The sequence below is a fragment of the Somniosus microcephalus genome, chromosome 6 (assembly GCF_052327205.1).
Source record: "Somniosus microcephalus isolate GS21.2 chromosome 6, FLI_Smic_1.0, whole genome shotgun sequence".
Lineage (NCBI taxonomy): Eukaryota > Metazoa > Chordata > Chondrichthyes > Squaliformes > Somniosidae > Somniosus > Somniosus microcephalus.
Window position 1 is genome coordinate 142,130,266 of NC_140992.1, and position 19,987 is coordinate 142,150,252.

Below are 19,987 nucleotides of genomic sequence, written 5' to 3' on the forward strand. Positions count from 1 at the left end.
TCTGTCTTCATGGAAGAAAACACAAAAAACATTCTGGAAATAATGGAAAACCAAGGGTCTAGTGAGAATGGGGAACTTAAAGAAATTAGTATTAGTAAAGAAATAGTACTGGAGAAATTAATGGGACTGAAAGACGATAAATCCCCTGGACCTGATGGCTTACATCCTAGGGTTTTAAAAGAGGTGGCTCAGAGAAAGTGGATGCATTGGTTTTGATCTTCCAGAATTCCTTAGATTCTAGAATGGTTCCCACGGATTGGAAGGTAGCAAATGTAACCCCACTATTTAAGAAAGGAGAGAGAGAGAAAACAGGAACAATAGACCAGTTAGTATGGCATCAGTAGTAGGGAAAATGCTAGAATCTATTATTAGGGACGTAGTAACAGGGCACTTAGAAAATCATAATAGGATTGGACAGAGTCAACACAGATTTATGAAAGGGAAATTGTGTTTGACAAATCTACAGTATTAGGTTTTTTTGAGGATGTAACTAGCAGGGTAGATAAGGGGGAACCAGTGGATGTGGTGTATTTGGATTTTCAGAAGGCATTCGATAAGGTGCCACATGGGATTTGGGGTAATATATTAGCATGGATTGAGGCTTGGTTAACGGACAGAAAACAGAGAGTAGGAATAAACAGGTCACTTTTGGGTTGGCAGGCTGCAACTAGTGGGGTACCGCAGCTCCAGGTTAAAATTCCCCTCAATCTCTGAATAACTTTCTGCAGACTCTGTTCAGTTCCAGACTCTGGTGTCACTGTAAATATAAAGACCCTTCCCATTATGGCACAGGGCACTCCCTGCCCGACCTGCTCCTTTTGGTTGGTGCTCCAGCCGGAGGTACCAGCTCCCAGGGGAACACGTTCACAGGATCCCAGCCGGAGTTTGGTGGTCCCAGCTCGGCAATTTGGGGGGATTCTGTGCCATGTTTCTGTGGGATGCTGCCACCCCCCCACCCCGCCCATAGTGTGCTGGGGACTCGGAGCGGGGCTGTTGGGATGTGCTGGGATGTCCAGGTGAAGGTCCATCAGCAGCTCTGGCCCCAGTGCCAGCGAGCAGGGTGCGCCGAACCCTCCCCGAACAAGTGCTGTTTTCTGCTTGAGGTTTCTAAATTCCTTTTCGAGCAGCGGCTGTGACGCGCGATATTTCATCACGGGCTGGGACAGATATAAACCCCCGCACCGCGACCAAGCACAGCCAAAGCGCAGAGGTGCAGCCAGCACGGTGCCCAGCGCCCAGCTCACTCTCCCACTCCCAGGCCGACAAGATGCAAAGTTTGAAGCAACTTCGCAAGTTTTGCTGCTGTCTGCGGGGCGGGCAGGACCTTGCTCTGGGTCTGCCCGGTGAGATGGGAGTGAAGCTGGAGGAGAGTGACAGAGTGAGCCCGAGGTTCAACTATCGCAAATCGATCTTCAATAACATCAAGGTGAGGGGCTGAGTGCGGTCATTAAATGGTTTCCTTCTTTCACCGTGTGTTCCCAAATGTCCACACGCACTCAGTGCGACATCATCATGTTTATAAATGTAACATATCTCAGCAGATCTACTTTTATATATAAAAGTGTGAACAAATGATTGTAAACAGTGTGCACAAATGATTGTAAACAGTGTGCACAAATAATTGTAAATCGTGTGCACAAATGATTGTGAGCAGTGTGCACAAATGATTGTATATAGTGTGCACAAATCATTGTAAATAGTGTGCACAAATGATTGTAAACAGTGTGCACAAATGATTGTAAATAGTGTGCACAAATGATTGTGAGCAGTGTGCACAAATGATTGTAAATAGTGTGCACAAATGATTGTAAACAGTGTGAACAAATGATTGTGAGCAGTGTGAACAAATGATTGTGAACAGTGTGCAAAAATGATTGTACATAGTGTGAACAAATGATTGTGAACAGTGTGAACAAATGATTGTAAACAGTGTGCACAAATGATTGTAAATAGTGTGCACAAATGATTGTAAACAGTGTGCACAAATGATTGTAAATAGTGTGAACAAATGATTTTGAGCAGTGCACAAATGATTGTGAGCAGTGTGAACAAATGATTGTAAACAGTGTGAACAAATGATTGAGCAGTGTGGACAAATGATTGTGAACAGTGTGCACAAATGATTGTGAGCAGTGTGAACAAATGATTGTGAACAAATGATTGTAAATAGTGTGAACAAATGATTTTGAGCAGTGCACAAATGATTGTGAGCAGTGTGAACAAATGATTGTAAACAGAGTGAACAAATGATTATAAATAGTGTGCACAAATGATTGTGAGCTGACATTGGAGTTTCCGCTATGTTGTGCTGGTTTCTCAGAGCAATTCGCTCAAAGTCGGCCAAACCGGCGCAAACGATTGCGGAATTTCAAGCGCAAGTTATTTTCGGCACAAACCCAGTTTCCGTGATCTTTTGCACTAGGTTAAAAACATTGCACTGGAAGCTGGCCCCGCCCACAAGACTGGCCACGACCACAGATCGAATTAATCAGCATTGGGAGTTTCCGCTAATTGCCCCCATTAGTGGCCCTTTGAGGAGGCTCGGAAAATTAAGCTGGTTCTTTCAGGTGCAAGGACACCACTAGGCACCTTTTAAGAGCTTTTAAATAAAATGTTGATTTTAATTTACTAAGAAACTGACTACTGTGCTCCAATATAACTAGTAAATTGTTCTGTGTAGTTTTTTAAAGTCATTTTCAGTTATTTAAACTCTGGTAACTCACCGGTGGTGGACTAGACACTGATTAAAATGCTTATTCTTGGTGATAATCCCATTTTCAGCTGTATTAATCAAACTGCACCAGGTTACCACGCTTAACTATATCAAGCAATATTTTATAAAAAGTTTTTTTTAAATTACATTCTGTTACGCTGCTCGATGGCGATGTTTCATGGCGGACATTGCGTCGTGTGGTATGCAAATGAGTTTGAGCAGAAAATGAGGGGAAAAAAACACTTCTCAAAACTAGCGCAATTCTGAGTGAAATTTATGCCGGGATCGCCGATTGCGTCCAAAGCAGAGACTCTACCTATTGGTGTTAAATGTGAACTAGCGCTGATAGCAGCACAGATAGTGCCTCCGCTCTGAGGTCGAACATTTGGAGCCTCCTTGTTTTGCTGTTATTTGTGGTGTGCAAAAAAGAGAACTATTTACAAAGGGAAGTTTTCTGATTTACATAAGGGGTTTGAGGGATTTGACTCCAGCACAGTTTGTCAATTGGCAACAGTCCTATTAACTAATATTCATCCAGCAAAACCTCTTCCGGGCACTTGAGTTGCACCTGGACTCGTTTTTAGCAACATTTAATCCTCGAGATATAAACATGTTTTGAAAGTTGGGAAATCGCTGCTGAACTGCAACTAATACTGTGCGTGTGACAGAATTCCCTGACCACCTCTGTTCCTTCTTCCTTCGCAGCTCTTTGTCCTGTGCCATGGAATGCTACAGTGTGCCCAGCTCCTGTACAGTGCCTACTTCAAAAGCAGCATCACCACCATCGAGAAACGATTTGGGCTCAGCAGCTTCTCATCTGGGTTCATGTCCAGCTTGCATGAGGTACACAGACAGAAGGGAGCCACAGTTTAACTCAGGGCGGAGTCGGTGCTGTGCGAGTTTAATTCAGGACGGACAAGGTCCTGTGGGAGTTTAACTCAGGATGGACACGAACTTGTGGGATTGTAACTCAGGACGGACACGGTCCTGTGGGAGTTTAATTCAGGACGGACACGGTCCTGTGGGAGTTTAACTCAGGGTGGACACGGTCCTGGTGGGGGTTTAACTCAGGACGGACATGGTCCTCTGGGAGTTTAACCCAGGGTCCTGTGGGATTATAACTCAGGACAGACAAGGACCTGTGGGAGTTTAACTCAGGACAGACACGATCCTGTGGGATTATAACTCAGGACGGACACGGACCTGTGGGAGTTTAACTCAGGACGGATATGGTTCTGTGCGATTATAATTCAGGGCGGACATGGTCCTGTGAGATTATAACTCAGGATGGACACGAACCTGTGGGTGTTTAAATCAGGTCGGACATGATCCTGTGAGATAATAACACAGGACGGACATGGTTCTGTGGGAATTTAACTCAGGACGGACACAGTCCTGTGGGAAATAACAACAGAAAATGCTGGAAAAACTCAGCAGGTCAGGCAACATCCGTGGAGAGAAATTTGAGTTGACGTTTCGGGTTTGACCCTTCTTCAAAACTGGAGAGAAAAGGAACTAGATCGAAGGCAGGGCTGCGATCGGACAAAAGAATAAAAGAACCAAAAGAAGTAAAAGAGATTAGAAGCTAGACGAGATGGTAATAGGCTGGGATTAGGTGTAAAGTGTACTGGCAGGGGAAAAAGATAGCTGCCAGGTGTGAGAGAGAAACAAAAGGAAAGGGGGGGGGAGGAAAGGAGTGGAAAAATATAAGTAAAAATGAAATAGGGGCCGAGGTTATGATCTGAAATCCTGAGGGATTATAACTCAGGTTGGAAACGGTCCTGTGGGAGTTTATCTCAGGACGGACACTGTCCTGTGGGATTTTAACTCAGGACGGACACAGTCCTGTGGGAGGGATGGACACGATCCTGTGAGAGTTTAACTCAGGACGGACACTGTCCTGTGGGAGTTTAAATAAGTACGGACACAATCCTGTGGGATTATGACTCAGGACGGACATGGTTCTGTGGGATTATAACTCAGGGCGGACATGGTCCTGTGGGATTATAACTCAGGGCGGACACGGTCTTGTGGGATTATAACTCAGAACGGACACGATCCTGTAGGATTATAACTCAGGATGGACACGATCCTGTGAGAGTTTAACTCAGGGCGGACACGGTCCTGTGGGAGTTTAACTCAGGATGGACACGGTCCTGTGGGAGTTGAACTCAGGATTGACATGACCCTGTGGGATTATAACGCAGGATGGACACGGTCCTGTGGGAGTTTAACTCAGGGCGGACATGGTCCTGTGGGAGTTTAACTCAGGACGGACACGGTCCTGTGGGAGCTTAACTGAGTGCGGACACGATCCTGTATGAGTTTAACTCAGGATGGACACGGTCCTGTGGGAGTTTAACTCAGGATGGACAGGGTCCTGTGGGAGTTTAACTCAGGATGGACACGGTCCTGTGGGAGCTTAACTCAAGACAGACACGGTCCTGTGGGATTATAACTCAGGACAGACACAGTCCTGTGGGATTATAACTCAGGGCGGATATCATCCTGTGGGAGTTTAAATCAGGGCGGAGACAGTCCTGTGGGAGTTTAACTCAGGACGGACACGATCCTGTGGGATTATAACTCAGGACGGACACTGACTTGTGGGATTATAACTCAGGACGGACACGATCCTGTGGGATTATAACTCAGGATGGACACGATCCTGTGGGAGATTAACTCAGGATGGACACGAACCTGTGGGATTATAACACAGGACAGACATGGTCCTGTGAGATTATAACACAGGGCGGACACTGTCTTGTGGGATTATAACTCAGGACGGACATGATCCTGTGGGATTATAACTCAGGATGGACACGGTCCTGTGGGAGTTTAACTCAGGACGAACATGGTCCTGTGGGGGTTTAACTCAGGATGGAAATGATCCTGTGGGATTATAACTCAGGACGGACACGGTCCTGTGGGAGATTAACGCAGGGCGGACATGATCCTGTGGGAGTTTAACTCAGGGTGGACACGGTTCTGTAGGAGCTTAACTCAGGACAGACACAGTCCTGTGGGATTATAACGCAGGAAAGCCACAGTCCTGTGGGATTATAACGCAGGATAGCCACGGTCCTGTGGGATTATAACTCAGGGCGGATATCATCCTGTGGGAGTTTAAATCAGGGCAGAGGCGGTCCTGTGGGAGTTTAACTCAGGACGGACACGATCCTGTGGGATTATAACTCAGGACGGACACGATCCTGTGGGTTTATAACTCAGGACGGACATAGTCCTGTGGGATTATAACTCAGGACGGTCACGGTTCTGTGGGAGTTTAACTCAGGACGGACATGGTCCTGTGGGGGTTTAACTCAGGATGGAACTGTTCCAGTTGGATTATAACTCAGGACGGACACGGTCCTGTGGAGGCTTAACTCAGGACGGATATCATCCTGTGGGAGTTCAAATCAGGGCGGAGGCGGTCCTGTGGGAGTTTAACTCAGGACGGACACGCTCCTGTGGGAGTCTAACTCAGGACGGAAACGGTCCTGTGGGATTATAGTTCAGGACGGACAGGGTCCTGTGGAGGCTTAACTCAAGACAGACACGGTCCTGTGGGATTATAAAGCAGGACAGACACAGTCCTGTGGGATTATAACTCAGGGCAAATATCATCCTGTGGGAGTTTAAATCAGGGCGGAGGTGGTCCTGTGGGATTATAACTCAGGACGGACACAATCCTGTGGGAGTTTAACTCAGGGCGGACACGGTCCTGTGGGATTATAACTCAGGACAGACACGGTCCTGTGGGAGTTTAACTCAGGACGGACACGAACCTTTGGGATCATAACTCAGGACGGACACGCTCCTGTGGGGGTTTAACTCAGGACGGACACAGTCCTGTGTGAGTTTAAATCAGTACGGACACGATCCTGTAGGATTATAACTCAGGATGGACACGATCCTGTGAGAGTTTAACTCAGGGCGGACACGGTCCTGTGGGAGTTTAACTCAGGATGGACACGGTCCTGTGGGAGTTTAACTCAGGATTGACATGACCCTGTGGGATTATAACGCAGGATGGACACGGTCCTGTGGGAGTTTAACTCAGGGCGGACATGGTCCTGTGGGAGTTTAACTCAGGACGGACACGGTCCTGTGGGAGCTTAACTCAGTGCGGACACGATCCTGTATGAGTTTAACTCAGGATGGACACGGTCCTGTGGGAGTTTAACTCAGGATGGACAGGGTCCTGTGGGAGTTTAACTCAGGATGGACACGGTCCTGTGGGAGCTTAACTCAAGACAGACACGGTCCTGTGGGATTATAACTCAGGACAGACACAGTCCTGTGGGATTATAACTCAGGGCGGATATCATCCTGTGGGAGTTTAAATCAGGGCGGAGACGGTCCTGTGGGAGTTTAACTCAGGACGGACACGATCCTGTGGGATTATAACTCAGGACGGACACTGTCTTGTGGGATTATAACTCAGGACGGACACGATCCTGTGGGATTATAACTCAGGATGGACACGATCCTGTGGGAGATTAACTCAGGATGGACACGAACCTGTGGGATTATAACACAGGACAGACATGGTCCTGTGAGATTATAACACAGGGCGGACACTGTCTTGTGGGATTATAACTCAGGACGGACATGATCCTGTGGGATTATAACTCAGGATGGACACGGTCCTGTGGGAGTTTAACTCAGGACGAACATGGTCCTGTGGGGGTTTAACTCAGGATGGAAATGATCCTGTGGGATTATAACTCAGGACGGACACGGTCCTGTGGGAGATTAACGCAGGGCGGACATGATCCTGTGGGAGTTTAACTCAGGGTGGACACGGTTCTGTGGGAGCTTAACTCAGGACAGACACAGTCCTGTGGGATTATAACGCAGGAAAGCCACAGTCCTGTGGGATTATATCGCAGGTTAGCCACGGTCCTGTGGGATTATAACTCAGGGCGGATATCATCCTGTGGGAGTTTAAATCAGGGCAGAGGCGGTCCTATGGGAGTTTAACTCAGGACGGACACGATCCTGTGGGATTATAACTCAGGACGGACACGATCCTGTGGGTTTATAACTCAGGACGGACATAGTCCTGTGGGATTATAACTCAGGACGGTCACGGTTCTGTGGGAGTTTAACTCAGGACGGACATGGTCCTGTGGGGGTTTAACTCAGGATGGAACTGTTCCAGTTGGATTATAACTCAGGACGGACACGGTCCTGTGGAGGCTTAACTCAGGACGGATATCATCCTGTGGGAGTTCAAATCAGGGCGGAGGCGCTCCTGTGGGAGTTTAACTCAGGACGGACACGCTCCTGTGGGAGTCTAACTCAGGACGGAAACGGTCCTGTGGGATTATAGTTCAGGACGGACAGGGTCCTGTGGAGGCTTAACTCAAGACAGACACGGTCCTGTGGGATTATAAAGCAGGACAGACACAGTCCTGTGGGATTATAACTCAGGGCAAATATCATCCTGTGGGAGTTTAAATCAGGGCGGAGGTGGTCCTGTGGGATTATAACTCAGGACGGACACAATCCTGTGGGAGTTTAACTCAGGGCGGACACGGTCCTGTGGGATTATAACTCAGGACAGACACGGTCCTGTGGGAGTTTAACTCAGGACGGACACGAACCTTTGGGATTATAACTCAGGACGGACACGCTCCTGTGGGGGTTTAACTCAGGACGGACACAGTCCTGTGTGAGTTTAAATCAGTACGGACATGATCCTGTAGGATTATAACTCAGGATGGACACGATCCTGTGAGAGTTTAACTCAGGGCGGACACGGTCCTGTGGGAGTTTAACTCAGGATGGACACGGTCCTGTGGGAGTTTAACTCAGGATCGACATGACCCTGTGGGATTATAACGCAGGACGGACACGGTCCTGTGGGAGTTTAACTCAGGGCGGACATGGTCCTGTGGGAGTTTAACCCAGGCCGCACACGGTCCTGTGGGAGCTTAACTCAGTGCGGACACGATCCTGTATGAGTTTAACTCAGGATGGACACGGTCCTGTGGGAGTTTAACTCATGATGGACAGGGCCCTGTGGGAGTTTAACTCAGGATGGACACGGTCCTGTGGGAGCTTAACTCAAGACAGACACGGTCCTGTGGGATTATAACTCAGGACAGACACAGTCCTGTGGGATTATAACTCAGGGCGGATATCATCCTGTGGGAGTTTAAATCAGGGCGGAGACGGTCCTGTGGGAGTTTAACTCAGGACGGACACGATCCTGTGGGATTATAACTCAGGACGGACACTGTCTTGTGGGATTATAACTCAGGACGGACACGATCCTGTGGGATTATAACTCAGGATGGACACGATCCTGTGGGAGATTAACTCAGGATGGACACGAACCTGTGGGATTATAACATAGGACAGACATGGTCCTGTGAGATTATAACACAGGGCGGACACTGTCTTGTGGGATTATAACTCAGGACGGACATGATCCTGTGGGATTATAACTCAGGATGGACACGGTCCTGTGGGAGTTTAACTCAGGACGAACATGGTCCTGTGGGGGTTTAACTCAGGATGGAAATGATCCTGTGGGATTATAACTCAGGACTGACACGGTCCTGTGGGAGATTAACGCAGGGCGGACATGATCCTGTGGGAGTTTAACTCAGGGTGGACACGGTTCTGTGGGAGCTTAACTCAGGAAAGACACAGTCCTGTGGGATTATAACGCAGGAAAGCCACAGTCCTGTGGGATTATAACGCAGGATAGCCACGGTCCTGTGGGATTATAACTCAGGGCGGATATCATCCTGTGGGAGTTTAAATCAGGGCAGAGGCGGTCCTGTGGGAGTTTAACTCAGGACGGACACGATCCTGTGGGATTATAACTCAGGACGGACACGATCCTGTGGGTTTATAACTCAGGACGGACATAGTCCTGTGGGATTATAACTCAGGACGGTCACGGTTCTGTGGGAGTTTAACTCAGGACGGACATGGTCCTGTGGGGGTTTAACTCAGGATGGAACTGTTCCAGTTGGATTATAACTCAGGACGGACACGGACCTGTGGAGGCTTAACTCAGGACGGATATCATCCTGTGGGAGTTCAAATCAGGGCGGAGGCGGTCCTGTGGGAGTTTAACTCAGGACGGACACGCTCCTGTGGGAGTCTAACTCAGGACGGAAACGGTCCTGTGGGATTATAGTTCAGGACGGACAGGGTCCTGTGGAGGCTTAACTCAAGACAGACACGGTCCTGTGGGATTATAAAGCAGGACAGACACAGTCCTGTGGGATTATAACTCAGGGCAAATATCATCCTGTGGGAGTTTAAATCAGGGCGGAGGTGGTCCTGTGGGATTATAACTCAGGACGGACACAATCCTGTGGGAGTTTAACTCAGGGCGGACACGGTCCTGTGGGATTATAACTCAGGACAGACACGGTCCTGTGGGAGTTTAACTCAGGACGGACACGAACCTTTGGGATTATAACTCAGGACGGACACGCTCCTGTGGGGGTTTAACTCAGGACGGACACAGTCCTGTGTGAGTTTAAATCAGTACGGACACGATCCTGTGGGATTATAACTCAGGACGGACATGGTTCTGTGGGATTATAACTCAGGGCGGATATGGTCGTGTGGGATTATAACTCGGGGTGGACACGGTCTTGTGGGATTATAACTCAGGACGGACACGATCCTGTGGGATTATAACTCAGGATGGACACGAACCTGTGGGAGTTTAAATGAGGACGGACATGATCCTGTGGGATTATAAAACAGGACGGACATGGTCCTGTGGGAGTTTAACTCAGGACGGACATGGTCCTGTGGGAGTTTAACACAGGACGGACATGGTCCTGTGGAGGTTTAACTCAGGTCGGACACGGCCCTGTGGGAGTTTAAACGAGGATGGACACGATCCTGTGGGATTATATAACAGGACGGACATGGTCCTGTAGGAGTTTAACTCAGGACGGACATGGTCCTGTGTAGGTTTAACTCAGGTCGGACACGGACCTGTGGGAGTTTAAATCAGTACGGACACGATCCTGTAGGATTATAACTCAGGATGGACATGGTTCTGTGGGATTATAACTCAGGGCGATATGGTCCTGTGGGATTATAACTCAGGACGGACATGGTTCTGTGGGATTATAACTCAGGGTGGACACGGTCTTGTGGGATTATAACTCAGGACGGACATGATCCTGTGAGATTATAACTCAGGAGGGGCACGATCCTGTGGGAGTTTAAATGAGGACGGACACGATCCTGTCGGATTTTAACTCAGGACGGGCACGATCCTGTGGGAGTTTAAATCAGTACGGACACGATCCTGTGGGATTATATCTCAGGGCGGACACGGTCTTGTGGGATTATAACTCAGGACGGACACGATCCTGTGGGATTATAACGGAGGACGGACACGGTCTTCACAGAATCACAGAACCTACAGTGCAGATAGAGGCCATTTCGGCCCATCGAGCCTGCACCGACACATATCCCACCCTATCCCCGTAACCCCACGTATTTAATCCCCTAACACTAAGGGTCAATTTATCATCGCCAAATCAACCTAACCTTCTTTGGTTCCCCAGGCGTATTACTCAATTACCTCTTCATTACAGGAACGATGGGTGTAGCCCACTCGCTCCAGTCCACTTTGGACAGTACTCCTGAACGTTCCAACCTTTCCAGCTCTGCTTCAACCGCTGGTCTGATCGCATAAGGCACTGGTCTGGCCTTCAGAAACTTTGGGCTTGCATTATCCTCTATTTTAATTGTTGCTGTTATCCCTTTTAGTGTTCCTAGTCTCTCCTGGAACACTGCTTTTGCGTCAGTTAGCATTTTTGACAGTCGTCCAGGTGTGACGTCATCATCCTTTTTGGCCTCCACCTTCAGTGCCTGTATGGAATGCCAATCTAAATGTATCTTCCGGATCCATTCATGTCCTAGCAGTGGTGGTCCTCCATTTGGCAATACATATATATCCATTTTAGGTATTTCCTGACCTTTATATGTCACTTTCACCCTTATTTTTCCTTTGGGGTAGACTTTTTGCCCGTATACGTCTTCAAGACAATCTCTGTAGCTTTCAAGGGTATGTGTGATAATAGCCGCTTGTAGTCTCTTTGATTTATGACTGTTAGAGCTGACCCTGTGTCCAATTCCATTTCCACTTGGACTCCGTCTATCTTGAGTGTAACCCAGATAGTCTGGTGATCCTCCATTTCGGTTACATTATGTAGTTTCAGACAACCCAGCTCCTTGCTTCCGGAGTCTGTGTCACTTTTCTGTTCGTCTGAACCACTGTCCATCACCTAGTGTACCTTTTTGTACTTCTCCTGTGGAGATTTCTTACTGTTGGTTTTCTTCCCAGACCTGCAGACTCTTGCTATGTGTCCTGCTTTCCCACAATGTCTGCACACTTGGTCCTTGAACCAACAATCTTTCTGGTCATGTGTTGTTCTGCTGCAGCGATAGCACTTCCCTGTTCCATAGGTCATTTCGTTGGTGCCATATTCTTGCGGTCTCCGTTGTATCTCTGCAGCGCCCCTTGCGGCTGCTTCGTGTGATACTGCCATACTGAAAGCTTTGTCCAGCGTAAGGTCCTTTTCTGCTAGAAGCTGTTTCTGGGTTCCTTCACTTTGTAGCCCACACACAAACTTGTCCCTTAACGTGTCTGCTAGTCCTGCTCCAAACTGGCAGTATTTCGATAGCTTGCGCAGTTCCGCTAGGTACTCAGCATTGCTTTCGTCTTTGTGTTAGTTCCTTTTATGAAACTTAAATCGTTCTGCTATCAGCAGCGGTGTGGGGTTTAAGTGGTCCTGTAGGATTTCTACTATGCTTTCAAAATTCTTGTTTACCGGCTTCTCTGGGGTTATTAGATTTTGCAGTAACCCATAAGTTTTTGCACCCATGGAATTTAACAGAACCAGTGCTTTATTAGCAACTGGCACTTCATTCGCCCTGCTGTACGCCTCAATACGTTCCACATATGTCGCCCAATCTTCGACTTCATTGTCGAACGTAGAGATACTGCCACTCTTCGGCATCCTTGGTTGTGCATTAACTATCACCAATGGCGCCTCCCGCGCTCTCGCTTCTTCTCCGCTGGCACAAAATGGCGTCTCCCGCGCTTTCCTTCCTTCCCGCGCTCGCCCGTCTTCTCCGCTGCGGCTTTGCAAAATGGCATCTCCCGCGCTCTTCCTTCTCCGCGGCTCAATGGCGCCTCCCGCGCTCTCCCTGCTTCTCCGCGGCTCAATGGCATCTCCCGCGCTCTCCCTGCTTCTCCGCGGCTCAATGGCGTCTCCACTTGCTTCGCCCCGCGGACCCTGATCAGCCCGTGATCCCTGGCTGTGCTCTGCGCGTTCTTCTCTTGATATTTGTCAACGCCGCTCAGTCTAGAACCCGGCTGTTTCTTACCCTCTTTCTCTCCGGTTTTGCAGTATTTTTCCTCGACACCGCTCGATGATCAACCCCCGGCTGCGCCCTGCTCTCTTCACCCTTTTTCTTACCCCGTCGACGCTGCCCGGCTCTCTCTCTCTGCCGTCGGTCGGCTCCAGCCGCCGCTGCTCGGGAAGGGTCTGCTCTGGACCTTTCGTCGGTCTCTTACTGCTCGTTGTGGCTGGGGAACCAAGCCCGGCTCTCCACAGCCTCCCCAGTGAAGTTGGATCTCTGCCTGACTGCTGGGTGGTTGCTCGCGGTCGATGCCCGTGTTCCTGGACTCGACTTTTTTTTTGTTTTATGTTGCAGGTAGATTCGCATCAACACTCGTCGCCACTGTTAGATCCGTGGTCCAGTGGATAAATAATTACACGGATGCTGTACATAAACAAATAACAGGTCTTTACTGGAGGAGGGCAATCTCTAGACTGGAGTACAGAGGCATGCGCACAGCTTATATACCGGTGTGGTTACTGCCGGTACTACAGTATACAGGAGCTGTAAAAAGTAGTTCTGACTTAAAGCACATACACTACAGTCCTGTGAGATTATAACTCAGGACGGACATGATCCTGTGTGAGTTTAATTCAGGACAGACATGATCCTGTGGGAGTTTAACTCAGGACGGACACGGTCCTGTGGGAGTTTAACTCAGGGTGGACATGGTCCTGTGGGAGGTTAATTCAGGACGGACACGGTCCTGTGGGATTATACCTCAGGACGGACACAGTCCTGTGGGAGTTTAACTCAGGACGGACACGGTCCTGTAGGGTTGTAACTCAGGACGGACACGGTCCTGTCGGATTATAACTCAGGACGGACATGATCCTGTCGGTGTTTAACTCAGGACAGACATGGTCTTGTGGGAGTTTAACTCAGGATGGACACGGTCCTGTGGGAGTTTAACTCAGGACGGACACGGTCCTGTGGGATTATAATTCAGGACGGACATGATCCTCTGGTATTATAATTCAGGACGGACACGGTCCTGTGGGAGTTTAACTCAGGACGGACATGATCCTGTGGGATTATAATTCAGGATGGACACGGTCCTGTGGGATTATAACTCAGGACGGACACGGACCTGTGGGAGTTTAATTCAGGACGGACACGATCCTGTGGGAATTTAACTCAGGACGGACACGGTCCTGTGGGAGTTTAACTCAGGACGGACATGGTTCTGTGGGAGTTTAACTCATGATGGACATGGTCCTGTGAGATTATAACTCAGGGCGGACACGGCCCTGTGGGAGTTTAACTCAGGATGGACACGATCCTGTGGGAATTTAACTCAGGGTGGACATGGTCCTGTGGGAGTTTAACTCAAGGCGGACTTGTTCCTATGGGATTATAAATCAGGACGGACACGGTTCTGTGGGTGTTTAACTCATGACGGACACGGTCCTGTGAGATTATAACTCAGGGCGGACACGATCCTGTGGGTGTTTAACTCAGGATGGACACGGTCCTGTGGGAGTTTAACTCATGACGGACACGATCCTGTGAGATTATAACTTAGGACGGACACAGTCCTGTGGGAGTTTAACTCAGGACGGACATGGTCCTGGTTGATAACTCAGGACGGACACAGTCCTGTGGGAGTTTAACTCATGACGGACACGATCCTGTGAGATTATAACTCAGGACGGACACAGTCCTGTGGGAGTTTAACTCAGGACGGACATGGTCCTGGGGGATAACTCAGGACGGACACAGTCCTGTGGGAGTTTAACTCAGGACGGACATGGTCCTGGGGGATAACTCAGGACAGACATGGTCTTGTGGGAGTTTAACTCAGGATGGACACGGTCCTGTGGGAGTTTAACTCAGGACGGACACGGTCCTGTGGGATTATAATTCAGGACGGATATGATCCTCTGGTATTATAACTCAGGACGGACACGGTCCTGTGGGAGTTTAACTCAGGACGGACATGATCCTGTGGGATTATAATTCAGGATGGACACGGTCCTGTGGGATTATAACTCAGGACGGACACGGACCTGTGGGAGTTTAAATCAGGACGGACACGATCCTGTGGGAATTTAACTCAGGACGGACACGGTCCTGTGGGAGTTTAACTCAGGACGGGCATGGTCCTGTGAGATTATAACACAGGGCGGACACGGTCCTGTGGGAGTTTAACTCAGGATGGACACGATCCTGTGGGAATTTAACTCAGGGCGGACATGGTCCTGTGGGAGTTTAACTCAGGGCGGACACGTTCCTGTGGGATTATAAATCAGGACGGACACGGTTCTGTGGGAGTTTAACTCATGACGGACACGGTCCTGTGAGATTATAACTCAGGGCGGACACGATCCTGTGGGTGTTTAACTCAGGATGGACACGGTCCTGTGGGGTTGTAACTCAGGACGGACACGGTCCTGTCGGATTATAACTCAGGACGGACATGATCCTGTCGGTGTTTAACTCAGGACAGACATGGTCTTGTGGGAGTTTAACTCAGGATGGACACGGTCCTGTGGGAGTTTAACTCAGGACGGACACGGTCCTGTGGGATTATAATTCAGGACGGACATGATCCTCTGGTATTATAATTCAGGACGGACACGGTCCTGTGGGAGTTTAACTCAGGACGGACATGATCCTGTGGGATTATAATTCAGGATGGACACGGTCCTGTGGGATTATAACTCAGGACGGACACGGACCTGTGGGAGTTTAATTCAGGACGGACACGATCCTGTGGGAATTTAACTCAGGACGGACACGGTCCTGTGGGAGTTTAACTCAGGACGGACATGGTTCTGTGGGAGTTTAACTCATGATGGACATGGTCCTGTGAGATTATAACTCAGGGCGGACACGGCCCTGTGGGAGTTTAACTCAGGATGGACACGATCCTGTGGGAATTTAACTCAGGGTGGACATGGTCCTGTGGGAGTTTAACTCAAGGCGGACTTGTTCCTATGGGATTATAAATCAGGACGGACACGGTTCTGTGGGTGTTTAACTCATGACGGACACGGTCCTGTGAGATTATAACTCAGGGCGGACACGATCCTGTGGGTGTTTAACTCAGGATGGACACGGTCCTGTGGGAGTTTAACTCATGACGGACACGATCCTGTGAGATTATAACTTAGGACGGACACAGTCCTGTGGGAGTTTAACTCAGGACGGACATGGTCCTGGTTGATAACTCAGGACGGACACAGTCCTGTGGGAGTTTAACTCATGACGGACACGATCCTGTGAGATTATAACTCAGGACGGACACAGTCCTGTGGGAGTTTAACTCAGGACGGACATGGTCCTGGGGGATAACTCAGGACGGACACAGTCCTGTGGGAGTTTAACTCAGGACGGACATGGTCCTGGGGGATAACTCAGGACAGACATGGTCTTGTGGGAGTTTAACTCAGGATGGACACGGTCCTGTGGGAGTTTAACTCAGGACGGACACGGTCCTGTGGGATTATAATTCAGGACGGATATGATCCTCTGGTATTATAACTCAGGACGGACACGGTCCTGTGGGAGTTTAACTCAGGACGGACATGATCCTGTGGGATTATAATTCAGGATGGACACGGTCCTGTGGGATTATAACTCAGGACGGACACGGACCTGTGGGAGTTTAAATCAGGACGGACACGATCCTGTGGGAATTTAACTCAGGACGGACACGGTCCTGTGGGAGTTTAACTCAGGACGGGCATGGTCCTGTGAGATTATAACACAGGGCGGACACGGTCCTGTGGGAGTTTAACTCAGGATGGACACGATCCTGTGGGAATTTAACTCAGGGCGGACATGGTCCTGTGGGAGTTTAACTCAGGGCGGACACGTTCCTGTGGGATTATAAATCAGGACGGACACGGTTCTGTGGGAGTTTAACTCATGACGGACACGGTCCTGTGAGATTATAACTCAGGGCGGACACGATCCTGTGGGTGTTTAACTCAGGATGGACACGGTCCTGTGGGAGCTAACTCAGGACGGACATGGTCCTGTGGGAGTTTAACACAGGACGGACACGATCCTATGGGAGTTTAACTCAGGACGGACACGGTCCTGTGGAAGTTTAATTCAGGGCGGACACGTTCCTGTGGGATTATAACTCAGGACAGACATGATCCTGTGGCACTATAAGTCAGGACGGACACGGTCCTGTGGGATTATATCTCAGGACAGACATGATCCTGTGGCACTATAACTCAGGATGGACACGATCCTGTGGAAGTTTAACTCAGGACGGACACTATCCTGTGGGAGTTTAACTCAGGACGGACATGGACCTGTGGGTTAACTCAGGACGGACACGGTCCTGTGGGAGTTTAACTCAACACGGACACGGTCCTGTGGGAGTTTAACTCAGGACGGACACGGTCCTGTGGGAGTTTAACTCAAGACGGACATTGTCCTGTGGGATTATAACTCAGGACGGACACGATCCTGTGGGAGTTTAAGACAGGACGGACATGGTCCTGTGGGATAACTCAGGACGGACACAGTCCTGTGGGAGTTTAACTCAGGACGGACACGATTCTGTGGGAGTTTAACTCAGGACAGACACGGTCCTGTGGGAGTTTAATTCAGGATGGACACGGTCCTGTGGGAGGTTAATTCAGGACGGACAGGGTCCTGTGGGAGTTTAACACAGGACAGACACGGTCCTGTGGGATTATAATTCAGAATGGACATGATCCTGTGCGAGTTTAACTCAGGACGGAATCGGTCCTGTGTTATTATAACTCAGGACGGACACTGTCCTGTGGGAATTTAATTCAGGACGGACACGGTCCTGTGGGATTATAACTCAGGACGGAAACGGTCCTGTGGGAGTTTAACTCAGGACGGACATGATCCTGTGGGAGTTTAACTCAGGGCAGACACGATCCTGCGGGATTATAACTCAGCACGTATAAGGTCCTGTGGGATTATAACTCAGGACGGACTTGGTCCTGCGGGGTTATAACTCAGGATGGACTCAATCTTGTGGGACTTTAACTCAGGACAGACACGGTCCTGTGGGAGTTTAACTCAGGACAGACACGGTCCTGTGGGAGTTTATCTCAGGACGGACACGGTTCTGTGGGAGTTTTACTCAGGGCGGACACGTTGCTGTGGCATTATAACTCAGGACGGACACGGTTCGCTGGGAGTTTAACTGCGGCCGGACATGGTCCTGTGGCAGTTTAACTCAGGACGGACACGGTCCTGTGGGAGTTTAACTCAGGACGGACACGGTCTTGTGGGAGTTTAACTGAGGACGGACACGGTCTTGTGGGAGTTTAACTCAGGAAGGACACGGTCATGTGGCAGTTTAACTCAGGACGGACACGATCCTGTAGGAGTTTAACTCATGATGGACATGGTCCTGTGGGAGTTTAACTCAGGACGAACATTGTCCTGTGGGATAATAACTCAGGACGGACATGGTTCTGTGGGATTATAACTCAGGATGGTCTTAACCTTGTGGGAGTTTAACTGAGGACAGCCACGGTCCTGTGAGAGTTTAACTCAGAGCGGACATGGTCCGGTGGGAGTTTAAGTCAGGACGGACACAGTCCTGTGGGAGTTTAACTCAGGACGGACACGATTCTGTGGGAGTTTAACTCAGGACAGACACGGTCCTGTGGGAGTTTAATTCAGGATGGACACGGTCCTGTGGGAGGTTAATTCAGGACGGACACGGTCCTGTGGGAGTTTAACACAGGACAGACACGGTCCTGTGGAATTATAATTCAGAATGGACATGATCCTGTGCGAGTTTAACTCAGGACGGAATCGGTCCTGTGTTATTATAACTCAGGACGGACACTGTCCTGTGGGAATTTAATTCAGGACGGACACGGTCCTGTGGGATTATAACTCAGGACGGAAACGGTCCTGTGGGAGTTTAACTCAGGACGGACATGATCCTGTGGGAGTTTAACTCAGGGCAGACACGATCCTGCGGGATTATAACTCAGCACGTATAAGGTCCTGTGGGATTATAACTCAGGACGGACTTGGTCCTGCGGGGTTATAACTCAGGATGGACTCAATCTTGTGGGACTTTAACTCAGGACAGACACGGTCCTGTGGGAGTTTATCTCAGGACGGACACGGTTCTGTGGGAGTTTTACTCAGGGCGGACACGTTACTGTGGCATTATAACTCAGGACGGACACGGTTCGCTGGGAGTTTAACTCTGGGCTGACATGATCCTGTGGGATTATATCTCAGCACGGACACGGTCCTGTGCGATTATAACTCAGGACGGACACGGTCCTGTGGGAGTTTAACTCAGGATGGACACGGTCCAGTGGGAGTTTAGATCAGTATGGACACGGTCCGGCGGGAGTTTAACTGCGGCCGGACATGGTCCTGTGGCAGTTTAACTCAGGACGGACACGGTCCTGTGGGAGTTTAACTCAGGACGGACACGGTCTTGTGGGAGTTTAACTGAGGACGGACACGGTCTTGTGGGAGTTTAACTCAGGAAGGACACGGTCATGTGGCAGTTTAACTCAGGACGGACACGATCCTGTAGGAGTTTAACTCATGATGGACATGGTCCTGTGGGAGTTTAACTCAGGACGAACATTGTCCTGTGGGATAATAACTCAGGACGGACATGGTTCTGTGGGATTATAACTCAGGATGGTCTTAACCTTGTGGGAGTTTAACTGAGGACAGACACGGTCCTGTGAGAGTTTAACTCAGAGCGGACATGGTCCGGTGGGAGTTTAAGTCAGGACGGACATTGTCCTGTGGCATTATAACTCAGGACGGACAGGGTCCTGTGGGAGTTTATCTCACGACGGACACGTTCCTGTGGGAGTTTAACTCAGGACGGACACGATCATGTGGGATTGTATCTCCGGACGGACACGGTCCTGTGAGATTATA

The 19,987-nt window shown here is 49.3% G+C and overlaps 1 protein-coding gene across 1 annotated transcript in view; it reads left to right on the plus strand.

Annotated features, from left to right (window-relative positions):
* Positions 1–1,183: 1,183 nt before the first annotated feature.
* LOC147116110 (solute carrier organic anion transporter family member 2A1-like) overlaps positions 1,184–19,987 on the plus strand; it is a 380,850-nt gene continuing 362,046 nt past the window's right edge. Inside the window, exons 1-2 of the mRNA XM_085990861.1 lie at positions 1,184–1,426; positions 3,419–3,556. Coding sequence (XP_085846987.1) covers positions 1,268–1,426; positions 3,419–3,556 — 297 coding nt within the window. The 5' untranslated portion in view covers positions 1,184–1,267. The remainder of the gene's footprint in view (positions 1,427–3,418; positions 3,557–19,987) is intronic.